Source organism: Hypanus sabinus, chromosome 1 (assembly GCF_030144855.1).
Source record: "Hypanus sabinus isolate sHypSab1 chromosome 1, sHypSab1.hap1, whole genome shotgun sequence".
NCBI lineage: Eukaryota > Metazoa > Chordata > Chondrichthyes > Myliobatiformes > Dasyatidae > Hypanus > Hypanus sabinus.
In genome coordinates, this window is record NC_082706.1 from 164,717,900 (window position 1) to 164,734,211 (window position 16,312).

Sequence of the window (16,312 nt, forward strand, 5' to 3'; positions counted from 1 at the left end):
CATTCTGGATAGAGATTTATAAGCTCTATTATAACACTCACAAACATTCAGGCACACTTAAACTAAGTATTACAGGACTAAAGATACAGGCAAATGGTTTAAAACATATACAAAGAAAACTGTATTTAATGTTTCCTAATAGTTTATTCTTTCTACTGGTTTCAGAGAAGCTACAGTACAGCTCAGCACACAACTTTCCCAGCCTAGTTGCTCCAAAACCTGCATGGGTCTGCACTACTCAAATGCACAACCTGCACAGCACAAGCTGTGTGAAAAACTGGGTGGTAAAGTCTGCTTGGATCCTGAGATTTCACTCAGCTCAGGAGTGAAATCAAGTTCGGGCAGAAGATCGAGAATTAATTAATGGAAAAAGAGGAAAACATTGAACCACCTCAGCTCTTCATACCAGGAAAATAGGTAGACATTAAGATGCAAACTGGGATGAGCATAAAATAATATATTTTAATAGCCCGATAAAAACAACAGCAGCCTGCATTCAGAATCTGCAAACAAAACTCACCAAGAAGTTTACTGGGTTTGAGGATATGGAGCCCAATAAAGGTATTGTAGCAGTCTAGAGCTGCCAATAACATATCCATCCATTGCACAACTGTTCTTACACTGAAGGGTTCTTGTAGATCATTAAGCGTGGGATGTGATATGATTCCTGAACAGCCATCATTCTCATTGCCAGCACCCTCAAATTTATTAATAAGAAAATCAACATCATTCTTGCTTAGAAGTTCATCCAGAAAAGATTGCGCTGTTTTGTTTCCTAAAATTAAACACATAGAAGCACTTTCATGAATCAAGGAACACAACTTGAAACAAAAGTAATTCAAAATATGACAGCACATTGGGACTAGTTTCAATGCATAATGTAACCTGGTATAATCTAGAAGTGGACTGTGATTAAGAGGAAAATTGAGAGTGAAAGCAGCAAGGAACATACTTTTGATAACTATGTATAGAATGGCCAGCAATCAGCTGGTCAATCAAACAAGAGCCATTTCACTACTATTTGCACATGAGCCAAAGTGACCAGTGGCACTTCTGGGAAAGAGAGTTTCTTTTAAAATTTGAATTAATCAATCCTGGAAGACCCTGAAACAAAATTAACTTAAATCATACAGTGCACGTGTCACCCTTGCATTGTAGAGGGGTGGCAACCCTAGAAAACTGTCCACATTGCTGTTCTCTGTAATGTGAACCCTACTTTCCCATTGAATCCATTCAGTGGAGCATTTTCTGCAAAACATTTATCTCTCATTTCAAGCCATTTTATCAACAGCAACAAAGTAACTCACTGCCTTTATTTAGTAGTTGAGGCCAACATAAGATTACAGGTAAGAACAAGATTCATGAGAGAGAAACGAGAAGTTTTGCCAATTTTTATTCTAAGTCATTCCATAGTGTGGGGGTAAAACAAATTGAATATGATGTCACTGCCATGCTCTTCATCTGCAAGGCACTTTCTCTGTCACTCAAGGCTAATGTGGATTAGGAAAGGAATTAGAAAGTGAGGATTATCAGGGAAAGGGATGGGATTCAAAGATTGGGGTAAAGTAGTGCAGGGGGAGTTTGAGGAGGTAACAAGCTAAAAATGCAGTGACTTAGTGGAAATGGATTAAGGACAAAGGGACTCACGATGGCCAGTATGGCTACCCACAATACATGATGTCAGAGAAAATGCATCACAGATGAAGAGCACAATAGTGCTGTTCTCAGACATCTGGTCAAATGACCTCTGAATGGAGACAGTTTGGCAAAAGAGGCATGGGACTTATCCACCCAACATCCCAGAACTCAGAAGGGCAGGCAGCATCAATGAAAATGAACATACAATTGATGTTTCAGGTCAAGACCCTTCATTATGACTGGTAAGGATAGGCGAAGAAGCCAGAATGAGAAGGTGGGGTAAGGGAAGCGGTACGAGCTACAAGGGGAAAGGTGAAGGCAGGTGGGTGGGAGAAGGGGGATGAAGTAAAAAGTTTGGAGGTGATAAGTGGAAAAGGTAAAAAGGCAAGAGAATCGACAGGAGAGGAGATTGGACCATGGGACAAAGGGAAGAACATGAGGCACCAGGGAGAGTTGATAGTGAGGTGAGGAAAAGAGAAAAAGGAAGGGGGGCAGGTAGAAGTGGGATGGGGGGGTGAAGGGGGAAAATTACCAGAAGTTGGAGAAATTGATGTTGATGCCAGCAGGTTGCAGGCTACCCCGACAGAACATGACGTGCTGCCCCTGCGATCTGAGAGTGGCAGTAGAGGATGCCATGGACTGACACGGCAGAATGGGAATGGGGGCTGGAATTAAAATGTTGACCACTGGGAAACCTGGTCTTTTGCAGATGGACTGCAGGTACTCGACAAAGCAGTCCCCCCAAACTACATTAGGCCTCATCAATGTAGAAGAGGACACATCAGGAGCACCGGATACAGTAGGTGACCCTAACAGATTTGTAGTTGAAGTGTTGCCTCACCTGAAAGGACTGCTTAGGATGCTGAAGAGGTGAGTGAGAAGGTGAACTGACAGGTGTAGCACTTTTTTCACATGCAGGAATGAGTGCCAGGTGGAAGATTAGTGGGGAGGGGAGGGACGAATGGAGAAGGGCATCAGAAAGGGAGCAATCCCTGCAGAAAACAGAGAGTGAGGAGAGCTACAGATGTGATTGGCAGTAGGATCCTGCTGAAGATGGTGAGTGGAGGTTCATGGGATGGCAGGTGAGGACAAGAGGAAGCCTAATCCAGCTGAAGTCGTAGGAGGATGGGATGAGGGTGAAACAGAGGAGATATGGGTGAGGACAGCATCGATGCTGAAGGAAGGGAAATACTATCCTTTGAAGGAGGACATCTCTGATGTCCTGGAAAGAAAAGCCTCACCCTGGGAACAGGTGCTGTGGAGACAAAGGTATGTCATTTTTACAGGAGATGAGATGGGAAGAGGTATAGTCCAGTTAGCCATGGGAATCGGCAGGTTGACAAAAGATATCGATTGACAATTGTCTTCAGAGATGGAGATAAAAAGATCAAGAAAGGGGAGAGAGAGGAGAGACAAAGTTGATAAAAGTGACGAGTTCAGCAAGGTTGCATGGGGCAGCACCAATGCCATCATCACTGTAGCACAGAGTTGTGGAGCATTACCAGGGAAAGTTTGGAACACAGACAGTTTCACGTTGCCGTCAAAAAGGCAGGTATAGCTTGGGCCCATGTGGGTGCTCATGGCTACACCAAGAATGTGGAAAAAGTGGAGGGAGCCAAATGATAAACTGTTGTGTTTGAGGGTCAGTTCCACCAGGTGGCAGAGGGTGGTACTGGAGGGAAACTGCTGGGGTCTGTGACAAGATAGAAGCAGAGCTTTAAGGCCTTCTTGATGACCTGTAACCTCTTAGCTTCCTAATTCGTCCCCCCCCCCCACCCCCGCAACTCACTTGGCTCAACCTCTCACCACGCAGCTTGTTCTCCTTCTCCTCCCTCCCAACTTCTTATTCTGGCTTCTTCCCTCTTCCTTTCCAGTCCTGATGAAGGAGCTCGGCCTGAAACTTTGACTGTTTATGTATTTACACAGATGCTGCCTGAATTCCTCCAGCATTTTGTGTGTGTTACTCTGAATTTCCAGCATCTGTAGAATCTCTTGTGTTTGTGGAACAGATTCAAATCTTATTGTCCAACTGAGAGACTGAAAACATAAACTGACAAACTTTGTTGTGTCTTTTGCAATGTATGTTTAGTTGTAATCCCCCTTATAAATTCCAATAAGAAAAAAAATCATTGTGCATCTCAGACTTCTGGGCAGAGATTTGTCAATTATGTAAGGGTGTGTTTCTGTGACGAGTGACGGTCACGTGAATCTCGCCTATGGTCAAAGGAGTACTGTTGCACTCAGCAACAGTAATGTGCCATTCATGTGGGAAAACTTGAGTATCTCCCACTGTTTTTCTAAAAAATAGTATTAAAAGGAATTAAAGACATTTATTGTTAACCGAAACAAGTCTGCATTTCAACCACACCTGGCAAACAGGGAACGAGCTCATAAAAGAGTTCCATGCACTTGTGCCGACACTCCGTTTGGGGTCTTCCACACTGAGCCAGCAGCCACAGGACAACATCTGTTAAACACACCTGCTGATCCAAGGAAAATCCCCTGCATGCACAAAGCAAAGGGACACATTACAAGGTCGTACTTATCCAGACATTCATTCTATTCAAGATTGTTTATTGTCATTCTTCAGTATACAAGTGTAAAGGATCTGATGCAGCATAAAAAACCACGATGAGCATAAAGCACACAGTATAAACAATAAATATAAATATAAAAGCAACATGGTACAAATAATTGTTATATACACAGACTGACAGTACTGCACATCAAGTGATGCTAGGTGATTTGTATGTCATGGTGGTAAGTACTTATTCAAAGGAATTGAGGTTATTCATGGTTACATCTAAATTCAGCACATATGAATTTCCTACTGTGAGTAAGTCCCCTAATTCAAATTACCACCTCGACATTCCAAATTTGACGTTCTGCGATCTGCAGCCTAATTTGGCCCAACATACCTACAAGCTACACATCACCCCTCCCATGTGGTCAAATTTAAAGCAGTTTCCTTCAGATGATCTCTGGTGGTAATTTTAGTAGGGTGATGCTCACCTGATTAAAGTAGTGCAAGCTAAAGACCTATGATTATTAGCAATTATTATACTTGCTACAATTCCTTTCATGTAATCAGAAGAGTTCTCATTATTCTGGAACACAAGGAGAAGGAAGAGTATATCTAAAGGCCTTCGAGTCTCCATTCAATTTAGTAAGGTATTAACCAATCTGACTCTTGGACTTAATTCCATTTCTTACAGAAATACCTTAGCACTTCATTTTTTTAAGCAGTCCAAAAGTCTATTCCAAACCCGATTATACTTAATTACACCATACCCACAGAACGTTTGGCTTAAGATTCACAATTGCCTAAAAAAATTCCCCCTCATCTTCATTTTAAATTGATTATTCCTTATGCGGAGACAGGGTGGGAAGAGGAATAGTCCAGGTAGCTGTGAGAGTCTGTAGGCTTATAGTAGATATCAGTAGATAGGCCATCTCCAGAGATGGCGACAGAAAGATCAAGAAAGGGGAGGGAGGTATCGGAAAGGGACCAGGGAAATTTGAGGGCAGGGTGAAAGTTGGAGGCAAAGTTAATGAAGTCAACAAGCTCAGCATGCGTGCAGGAGGCAGCGCCAATGCAGTTGTCAATGTAGCGAAGGAAAAGAGGGGGACGGATTCCCATATAGACTTGGAACATGGACTGTTCCACAAAGCCAACAAAAAAGCAGGCATAACTGGGACCCATACGGGTGCCCATGGCTACACCCTTGGTTTGGAGGAAGTGGGAGGAGCCAAAGGAGAAATTATTGAGAGTAAGAACTAATTCTGCTAGATAGAGGAGAGTAGTGGTAGAGGGAAATTGGTTAGATCTGGAATCCAAAAAGAAGCGAAGAGCTTTGCGACCGTACTGGTGGGGGATGGAAGTATATAGGGACTGGACGTCCATGGTGAAAATAAGGTGGTGGGGGCCAGAGAACTTAAAATCACTGAAAAAATTCAAAGCATGAGAAGTGTCACGAACATAGGTGGGAAGAGATTGAACGGGGGGGGGGGGGGGATAAAACAGTGTTCAGGTACGCAGAAATGAGTTCAGTGGGGCAGGAGCAAGCTGAGACAATAGGTCTACCTGGACAGGCAGGTTTGTGGATCTTGGGTAGGAGGTAGAAATGGTAATTGTGGGGTGTGGGAACTATGAGGTAGGTGGCAGTGGATGGGAGATCCCCAGAGCTGATAAGGTTGGTGATGGTATAGGAGACAGTGGCCTGGTGCTCCTTAGTGGGGTCATGATTAAGGGGTAAATAAGAGGAAGTATCAGAGAGTTGTCACTGTGCCTCAGCCAGGTAGAGGTCAGTACACCAGACAACAACAGCTCTGTATCACTTTCGCCAATCACCTTCCCAGCTCTTAGCTTCATCTCACCCCCTCCGGTCTTCTCCTATCATCTCAGCTCCCCCCCCTTATCAGCAGGTTTTATAGTGAGGTTGGGATTGGTGCGGAGGGAGCGGAGAGCGGAGCGTTCAGAAGGAGTGAGGTTGAAATTGGAACAGGGTGTGGTGGAGTTGAGACGGTTGATGTCCCGTCAGCAATTAGCAATAAAGAGATCCAGAGCAGGCAGAAGACCAGAGCTGGGTGTCCATGAAGAGGAGGAGGGTTGAAGATGGGAGAAGGGGTCATCGGTGGGTTGTAGGAGAGTCCTTGCCAAAGATATAAGCTCGGAGATGGAGCCAGCGGAAGAAGAGTAGAAGAGAAGAGCCTCCAGGTCCAACGTATAATTCTCCGTAACTTCCACCATGTCCTACGGGATCCCACTACCAAACACATCTTTTCCTCCCCCCTTTCTGCTTTCTGCAGGTATCGCTCCCATCCCTTCCCACCGATCTCCCTCCTGGCACTTATCCTTGTAAATGGAACAAGTGCTACACCTGCCCTTACACTTCCTCCCTCACCATCATTCAGGGCCCCAGACAGTCCTTCCAGGTGAGGTGACACTTCACCTGTGAGTCGGCTGGTGTGGTATACTGCATCTGGTGCTCCCGGTGTGGCCTTTTATATATTGGTGAGACCCGACGCAGACTGGGAGACCGTTTCGCTGATCACCTACGCTCGGTCCGCCAGAGAAAGCAGGATCTCCAAGTGGCCACACATTTTAATTCCATGTCCCATTCTCATTCTGATATGTCTATCCATGGCCTCCTCTACTATCAAGATGAAGCCACACTCAGGTTGGAGGAACAACAACTTATATACCGGCTGGGTAGCCTCCAACCTGATGGCATGAACATTGACTTCTCTAACTTCCGTTAATGCCCCTCCTCCCCCATCCCTGACATATTTAGTTGTTTGTTTTTTTCTCTCTCTCTGCCCATCACTCTGCCTGTTCTCCATCTCCGTCTGGTGCTCCCCCCCCTTCTTTCTCCCGAGGCCTCCCGTCCCATGATGCTTTCCCTTCTCCAGCTCTGTATCACTTTCGCCAATCACCTTTCCAGCTCTTAGCTTCATCCCACCCCTTCCAGTCTTCTCCTATCATTTCGCATTTCCCCCTCCCCCCCACTACTTTCAAATCTCTTAGTATCTTTCCCTTCAGTTTGTCCTGACGAAGGGTCTCAGCCCGAAATTTCGAAAGTGCTTCTCCTTATAGATGCTGCCTGACCTGCTGTGTTCCACCAGCATTTTGTGTGTGTTGTTTGAATTTCCAGCATCTGCAGATTTCCTTGTGTTTGCTTTGTAACTTAGATAAGCACTTGATGGGCCAGTTAGGCTGAAGGGATTCTTTTTGTGTTGTCTCTACACATATATATTTAACAAAAATAAAACAGGGCTTGAAAGTACCATCCAGCCAAAAATGGTAATGAAATTCACTTTAAAATGATGAAGTACCTGTATAATTTATCTGGCACCAAACAACCCATTCTCCAGCAATAATAGATACAGGAGAAAATGCAATACAGTGCAAGGAAGAAAATTTCTAATAAATAAATAGGATATATCCAAAACATGAGAATATTGCTCTAACTGCAATGGATAACAAACGACATATGGACACACTTTTTGAGTTATGAAGCTGAAAAGTTCACAATAAGCAACAGACAAACCTGGGCACACGTCTTTTGGCAGGTTTATTCAAATCAGGAGCTTTCTGTTTTATAATCCGTTTTAGGTGATCAATAACATCACAGCATTGCTGAACTGTACCTACAGAGAAAATATATCCATTCGCTTTGATTATTCTAAAATAGATTGTTACCAAACAACAAAATCTCATCAATATGAATTTTGCAGATTAAATTATATTTTAAGGAATTTCCAATCACGACAATGATGTTCTAACCACTTTATATAAAATAATGCAACACAGCTCATGAAAATTATATCCAATGTGAAATAAAACAAAAGTACTTTTGGTAATGCATTTTTTAAAAATATTGCCATTTTAGTTTCAGACATTTTATTGGGATTAGGTTCACAATCAATAGACAATAGGTGCAGAGGTAGACCATTCAGCCCTTCGAGCCTACACCGCCATTCTGAGATCATGGCTGATCATCTACTATCAATACCCAGTTCCTGCCTTGTCCCCATATCCCTTGATTCCCCTATCCATAAGATACCTATCTAGCTCCTTCTTGAAAGAATCCAGAGAATTGGCCTCCACTGCCTTCCGAAGCAGTGCATTCCAGACCCCCACTATTCTCTGGGAGAAGAAGTTTTTCCTTAACTCTGTCCTAAATAACCTACCCCTTATTCTCAAACCATGCCCTCTGGTACTGGACTTTCCCAGCATCTGGAAACATATTTCCTGCCTCTATCTTGTCCAATCCCTTAATAATCTTATATGTTGCAATCAGATCCCCTCTCAATCTCCTTAATTCCAGTGTGTACAAGCCCAGTCTCTCTAACTTCTCTGCATAAGACAGTCTGGACATCCCAGGAATTAACCTTGTGAATCTACGCTGCACTTCCTCTACAGCCAGGATGTCCTTCCTTAACCCTGGAGACCAAAACTGTACACAATACTCCAGATGTGGTCTCACCAGGGCCCTGTACAAATGCAAGAGGATTTCCTTGCTCTTGTACTCAATTCCCTTTGTAATAAAGGCCAACATTCCATTAGCCTTCTTCACTGCCTGCTGCACTTGCTCATTCACCTTCAGTGACTGATGAACGAGGACTCCTAGATCTCTTTGTATTACTCCCTTACCTAACTCTACACCGTTCAGATAATAATCTGCCTTCCTGTTCTTACTCCCAAAGTGGATAACCTCACACTTATTCACATTAAACGTCATCTGCCAAGTATCTGCCCACTCACCCAGCCTATCCAAGTCACCCTGAATTCTCCTAACATCCTCATCACATGTCACACTGCCACCCAGCTTAGTATCATCAGCAAACTTGCTGATGTTATTCTCAATGCCTTCATCTAAATCATTGATGTAAATCGTAAACAGCTGTGGTCCCAATACCGAGCCCTGTGGCACCCCACTAGTCACCACCTGCCATTCCAAGAAACACCCATTCACCGTTACCCTTTGCTTTCTATCTGCCAAACAGTTTTCTATCCGCCAAACAGTTTTCTATCCATGTCAATATCTTTCCCCCCAATGCCATGAGCTCTGATTTTACCCACCAATCTCCTATGTGGGACCTTATCAAATGCCTTCGAAAATCGAGGTACACTACATCCACTGGATCTCCCTTGTCTAACTTCCTGGTTACATCCTCGAAAAACTCCAATAGATTAGTCAAGCATGATTTGCCCTTGGTAAATCCATGCTGGCTCGGCCCAATCTTATCACTGCTATCTAGATATGCCACTATTTCATCTTTAATAATGGACTCTAGCATCTTCCCCACTACTGATGTTAGGCTGACAGGACGATAGTTCTCTGTTTTCTCCCTCCCTCCTTTCTTAAAAAGTGGGATAACATTAGCCATTCTCCAATCCTTAGGAACTGATCCTGAATCTAAGGAACATTGGGAAATGATTACCAATGCATCCGCAATTTCCAGGGCCACCTCCTTTAGTGCCTAGGATGCAGACCATCTGGACCTGGGGATTTGTCAGCCTTCAGTCCCATCAGTCTTCTCATCACCGTTTCCTTCCTAATGTCAATCTGTTTCATTTCCTCTGTTACCCTATGTCCTTGGCCCATCCATACATCTGGGAGATTGCTTGTGTCTTCCCTAGTGAAGACTGATCTAAAGTACTCATTAAATTCTTCTACCATTTCTCTGTTTCCCATAACAATTTACCCAATTCATTCTTCAAGGGCCCAGCATTGTTCTTAACTATCTTCTTTCTCTTCACATACCTAAAAAAGCTTTTGCTATCCTCCTTTATATTCCTGGCTAGCTTGCGTTCGTACCTCATTTTTTCTCCCTGTATTGCCTTTCTAGTTAAGTTCTGTCGTTCCTTAAAAATTTCCCAATCATCTGTCCTCCCATTCACCTTAGCTCTGTAATACTTTTTTTTAATGCTATGCAATCTCTGACTTCCTTTGTCAACCACTGTGGCCCCTTTCCCCACTTTGAATCCTTCCTTCTCCGGGGGATGAACTGATTTTGCACCTTGTGCATTATTCCCAAGAATACCTGCCATTGCTGTTCCACTGTCTTTTCTGCTAGGATATCCATCCAGTTAACTTTGGTCAGCTCCTCCCTCATGGCTCCATAGTCTCCTTTGTTCAACTGCAACACTGACACCTCTGATCTGCCCTTATCCTTCTCAAATTGCAGATAACAACTTATCATATTAATGTCACTACTTCCTAATGGCTCCTTTACTTCAAGATTGCTTATCAAATCCTTGGGAAATGTCTCATGCTGAAGTTACTTTTGAAGTATTGTATGCAAGACCCAACTTGCTGTGAATTAATGAACTGGATAAATAGGCAGACATTATGTTTTTTTCTGCCTCCACAAATATGGTGTAGAGGAGGCTCACCAGGTTAATTCCACAGATGAGTTGGTTAGACTATGAGGAGTGACTGAGTCGCCTAGTCTGTACTCACTGGAATACAGAAGAATGAGAGAAGATCTTATAGAAATATATAAAATTATGAAAGGGATAGATAAGTTAGAGTCAGGAAAGTTGTTTCACTGATAGGTGAGACTAGAACTTGGGGACATAATCTCAAGATTCGGGACAGTAGATTTAGGACGGAGATGGGAAGGGGCATTTCCCAGAAAGTGGTGAATCTGTAGAATTCTCTGCCTAATGAAGCAGTGAAGGCTACCTCAGCAAATACATTTAAGACAAGGTTGGATAGATTTTTGCATAGTAGGGGAATTAAGGGTTATGGGGAAAAGGCAGGTAGGTGGAGATGAGTCCATGGCCAGATCAGCCATGATCTTACTGAATGGTGGAGCAGGCTCACTGTGCCAGATGGCCTACTCCTGTTCTTATTTGTTATGTTCTTATGCTGTTTAATCCACTGATCCTCTAGCATTTTGTTTTTACATATCAAAAGAAAGAGCAAATTCCTTCCAGAAAGACAGCAATGTTAAACTAAGGCACAATGTTAAAATATTGATACTTTAGCATATGTAGATACCAGAAAATTACAGACACTGAAACCAACTTACCTAATGATTTATCATCTGAATGTGCAAGGGCAAGACTTTCCACATAGACAACCAATACTTCAAACACAAACTGGTCAACCAAGGTCCTTTCCTCCCTAAAAAAAACAGCAACATTATTGTAGAATAAAGAAAAGCACACACAGATCTTATATACATTGGATTCCAGTTAATTGGGCTGTTGGTTAATCAAGGAAGCTATTTATTTGAGATAACTCTGAAAGAACAAAAACTAAAATCAGGAAAATAGCTGGGCTTCCCCTTGTTTATTTGGGACACAATGCCACTTAATTGGGGCAGGAGAATTTTGCCCGACAGCAACAGTCTCATGCACTTGCGTGGCCTTTAGACCACCATGCTTAGAGCAATCGGTTTTTAAACAGCATCAGTTGCATGTGGTCAAAAAGCAGCAATCTTTGTCACTGATAGTTGGGGAGATACAAACAGTAAGATAACTTGGAACTGTTTTGCTCACCAGGGTTTCAAACAGAGTTGCCATAAATGATCGAAGTGAAAATGAAACGGTTTCACTATTTCAACCACTTAGGGATTATGAAGAATTCAAAGGTATCGACAATTATCTTGAATGTTACATTGAAAATGAAGATTCGGATGATGCATTCAGCTAAAGCATTGTATGAAGGAAGTTCATTATCTGCACTAGGAGTCTGCACTGATTTTGCTCATCTACAGTCAATCTTATGAACACAGCGGATGAATTCCTCGATCAATAACTGTTAGGAACTAATACAGTTTTATAGTACTGTAGAGGTATTGGTACTGTTTTAATTTTCTCTGCATTTCATTTATATACATAAATTGTTGCTCAGTTAAACAGCAGTTTGTCTTTTTATGCCTTTTAATTATTTCAATAAAACTTCAGTTAATTGGGACAGCTGCTTAATTTGGCCAAAAATACACTGGTTAAAATGTGTGCTAATTAACCAGAATCCACTTTTATTTATCTCCACAGAGGATTACGGTCATATACTCTGTGCCACAGGCGCCACTTACAGGCTGCATTGAAAATAGCAGTGTCTGAATGAACTTTTAACATTATTACAGTGTTGCAGGGATTGGAGCTCGATCGAAAGGTACTGGTCCCAGAGCGTCCCAGTGAACCGATATCCAGTGTATTAGAAAGCCCAAAGGCTCTATTTAAGAACATGATGTTTTGAGAAGTACATTTCTTAGGAAAAAATAATTTCTTCCTTGAATACTAAATAATCAGCCCTTGCTACAAAATTATATCCAGCATCAAACAGAAGAATACATTTCATGTCACATTTTTAACACAGAAAACAATGAGACTGGCTGAAAGGTTGATTTTAAGGATGGGGATACAGGTTTAACAAGGGGATTCAATTAAATAGTAGTTAATGCCAATGATGGCACAAGCAAGAAGATGAAAGGGTAATTGGAGAATTGAGGGAGGAAGACGAGGGTTCAGAAAATACAGTAAGGTTAGGCTGTTCACTGATATATCCAGGGATAAAGCAGCCACATAAGTCATTGGTTAGAAGAGGAAAGGATAAACAAGATTAACTGCTGTACATCAAACATGTGACTGAATTTTAACGCATTGAACTTCTGAAAAATGGAGCACAAAGATTTCTAGAAAAAAGGTTTTCAGTTGATAAAAGTTTTGGTAAGTGTTTGAGCCAAAGCAGCGTAGAAATAGGTAAAATTGCTGAAAGGAAGCAAATAGCACTTGAGTTTGGTCAGACTTAAAGGAATCCAAGGTTCTGTGTGCCCTTATGTAGGAACAACAAATATCAGGCTGGTAGAATGAGAGCAATGATGCGGCACTGCTGCCTTTGAAGGTGGCTAAGAATTAGCACTTCAGTCTTTTCAATATTTATTTGAAGGATATTTTGCAAAATTTGATTCGACAGTTCAAAGCAACTTAAGTAGTAGAAGAGGATTTGTGTACTTGGATTTTTCAGAAGGCCTTTGATGAGGTGCCACACATGAGGCTGTTTAACAAGATAAGACCCATGGTATTACAGGAAAGATACAAACATGAACAGAAGATTGTCTGACTAGCAGGAGGCAAAGAGAAGCAATAAAGGGGGCCTTTTCTGGTTGGCTGTCAGTGACTAGTGGCTGGTGTTGGGACTACTTCTTTTTACACTATATGTGAATGATTTGGATGACTCAATTGATGGCTTTGTAGATAAGTTTGCAGACGATATGAAGATAAATGGAGGACCATGCAGTGTTGAAGAAACAGGGGGTCTGCAGAAGGACTTTGAGAGATTGGGAGATTGGGTAAAGAAAATGCAGATGGAATATAGTGTAGGGAAGCACATAGTCATGCACTTAGGAATAAAGGGGTAGACTGTTTACTAAATGGAGAGAAAATTCAAAGGTACAAAGGACTTCAGTCATTGTGCATAATTCCATAAAGATTAACTTGCAGGTTGAGTTGGTGGTAAGGAAGTCAAATACAATGTTAGTGTTCATTTCAAAACTAGAATATATGCAAAAGCGAGGAAATGATGCTGAGATTTTATCAGGCATTTTCAGGCTGCATGTGGTGTATTGTGAACAGTTTTGGGCTTCTATCTAAGATATACTGCTACTGGAGAGTATCCACAGGAAGTTCACGAGAATGATCCTGGAATGGAACAAGATTTGGTAGAAGAATACAAGAATACATGTGAAACACAGATTCCATATGACTAGAGCAAATTACATTTACATTTACAAATTACAAATATTTTTGTGGAAAATCATAAATACAAGAGATTCTGCAGATGCTTGAAATCCAACACAAACAAAATGCTGGAGAAATTCAGCAGGTCAGGCAGCATCTATGGATAAACAGTCAGCATTTTGGGCTGAGACCCTTCATCAGGACTGGAAAGGAAGGGGAAGAAGCCAGAATGAGAGGTTGGGGAGAAGGGAAGGTACAATTAGAAGGCGGTGGGTGAAGCCAGTTGATGGCAAAGGTAGCTGATGGAGGAGGGGAGTATGATGGTAGAAACTGGAAAAGGAGGAAAAGGTAAAGGATTGAAGAAGGAATGTGGTAGGAGAATGAGAGAAAGGGGAAGAGGAGCACCAAGGGAGGTGATAGGCAAGAGTAGAGAGAGATTTGTAGCAAGGTTACTTAAAAGCATGCAGGATATAATGGAAGAGTGTGAGATGCCAGAGATAATTAACAATATTTCACTAAAAGCTCATAGAACTGTTCTAACAGAAATGAAAAGAAAGGACACAATGTAATTAATATCTGCCCTCATGAAGTTAGGTACTTATCACCTTAGTCTAAAATTAGTAATTGTTGAATTTGAAGCTTAAATGGTCATATAAATTGCTGTTGCTGTTATTGATCAAGGCATCCAACAACCAGCCACATCTTCTCAAGGATATTTTGAAAACAAATTTTTAAAGTAAATTTTTGAATAAGGCTGCTTAAAGACTCAATCTGCCTTCAAATGAACATTGCCAGCATATTCACTGATACAAGCTCAACCTCCAACATGCAAAATTCGATCAAAAGTACAATGAGAGCATAAAGGCAGCTGCTCCTTCCTATCTCAATTAAATAAAATGTAGAACTTATTGTCTACAATTAAAAACATGGTAAGTGAATATTTTTTACTCTATTTTGACAAAAAATTATAAAAAGACTGTCCAATTTAATTTTAATGAGCACTGACCCAAGTTCAGGCAATATCATTTTCAGAGTAGGTTATAATACAACGTTGATGAAAGGTTATCAGACTAAAATGTTAACTCTTTTTCTCTCCAGATACATTGCCTGATCTGCCGAGTATGTCCAGCATTTGTGTTTTTATTTTAGATCGTCAGCAACTTTCTCTTTTATACACTTGTACATATAGCAACCTTACACTCTGCTTCAATATACAATATATTATGCATATCATTTTTGATCCATTTATATCTAATTTGATGGATCAAAGATTGAAAGTAGGCCTACCTGAATTCTCGGTATAAGCTATTAAATGCAAGAGCCGCTCCGAGTCGCTTGAAGGTATTGGGATGAAGAGCAAGGCTATACAGCCTCTTAAAGAGCGACTTTGTGTTTACTGGACTCTTCTCCTGCTGCTGTGGAGTTGTCTGTTTTATGGACCACTTGAGGAATTCTTGTACACATTGTCCACAGAAGTCTCTAAGAGTGCTGTCCACTGGATCTACAATGCCATCCTAGAAAAATGGTTACAAAAATCAAACTGGACAGTACTGTAATGATTGCTCAGTAACTATGTCATATTTCTTCCATCGTTAGCCAAAGGGTGAAACAAAACATCTAGAGACATATTTTCACTGGACCGCTGCTTTGGTTTTGTATCCCAAACTCTGCCACAGTAAGGGTAAATCTGTTAACGTTAATTCAACAGCAAACTCTGAACATTTAAAAATTGCTCACTTTAGCTATTCACCAACCCATCCAAACATGTATATTCTGCATTTGAATACATTTAGATATTTTAATACTTGGTTCCTAAATCAGTCTCCCTTCCACAGCTTTTGTCCAGACTTCTCACTAATCAATAAAGCAGCCAACATAATCAAGGACCCCATCTGCCTTTCTCTCCCATCCATTGGGCACGAGATTTGAAAGCCTGAAGGCAGCTAGCAGCAGAATCAAGGATGGATTCTCCCCTGCTCTTATAGGATTAACGAACAGTCCTCTTGTAGAAAATGGACTTGACTTCGCCATCTACCTCAGCATGACATTGTACCTTACTGTGTTCCCATAATGCACTTTGTCTTAACTGTAACACTTCATTCTGCACTCCATTATTCTTCTTCCCTTACACTACTTCAATGTATTGATATGATGAAATGGCCTGTATGGATGGCATCCTTGGAAAATAATCATTTCATAGACAACAGTAGCTACAGTTAAGAATACGGCGGTGGGGGGAGGGGAACAAGGAAAACTAAACAACAAAAAGTTGAAATAAACATCAGTAATTAACAAATCCTACATGAAGGTGCTGGCTAGGACATTTCCATACTTGTAAATCTCCTTAATTTGCTCACTTGCACAACTCATAAAAATATTTTAAATCTTACGTGTACTAAAAAGTTGTTTAAAATCGCCTTACTTAAAGTATGTTAAAAAGGTGTGAGTGTTCAAAAGGCATCAAACTAAGCAAAC

General features: G+C 41.5%; 2 protein-coding genes across 10 annotated transcripts in view; one reads left to right on the plus strand and one right to left on the minus strand.

Annotated features, from left to right (window-relative positions):
- The window catches only part of LOC132399811 (uncharacterized), a 58,644-nt gene extending 46,573 nt beyond the window's left edge, over positions 1-12,071 (plus strand). For 7 of the 9 annotated variants that reach the window (XR_009514113.1, XR_009514114.1, XR_009514092.1 and 4 more), the window contains one exon: positions 166-382. The gene's annotated coding sequence lies outside the window, so the exon portion shown is untranslated. Of the gene's footprint in view, positions 1-165; positions 383-11,656 lie in introns of those variants that run through there. The other 2 variants (XR_009514097.1, XR_009514118.1) reach the window with 1 other exon arrangement.
- Positions 1-16,312, minus strand: part of prkdc (protein kinase, DNA-activated, catalytic subunit) — a 235,195-nt gene that overhangs the window by 124,980 nt on the left and 93,903 nt on the right. Inside the window, exons 27-31 of the mRNA XM_059980547.1 lie at positions 15,125-15,351; positions 11,182-11,276; positions 7,689-7,788; positions 4,007-4,140; positions 521-775 (exon numbers count right to left, since the gene is read on the minus strand). Of these exons, the coding sequence (XP_059836530.1) occupies positions 521-775; positions 4,007-4,140; positions 7,689-7,788; positions 11,182-11,276; positions 15,125-15,351 (811 nt within the window). The remainder of the gene's footprint in view (positions 1-520; positions 776-4,006; positions 4,141-7,688; positions 7,789-11,181; positions 11,277-15,124; positions 15,352-16,312) is intronic.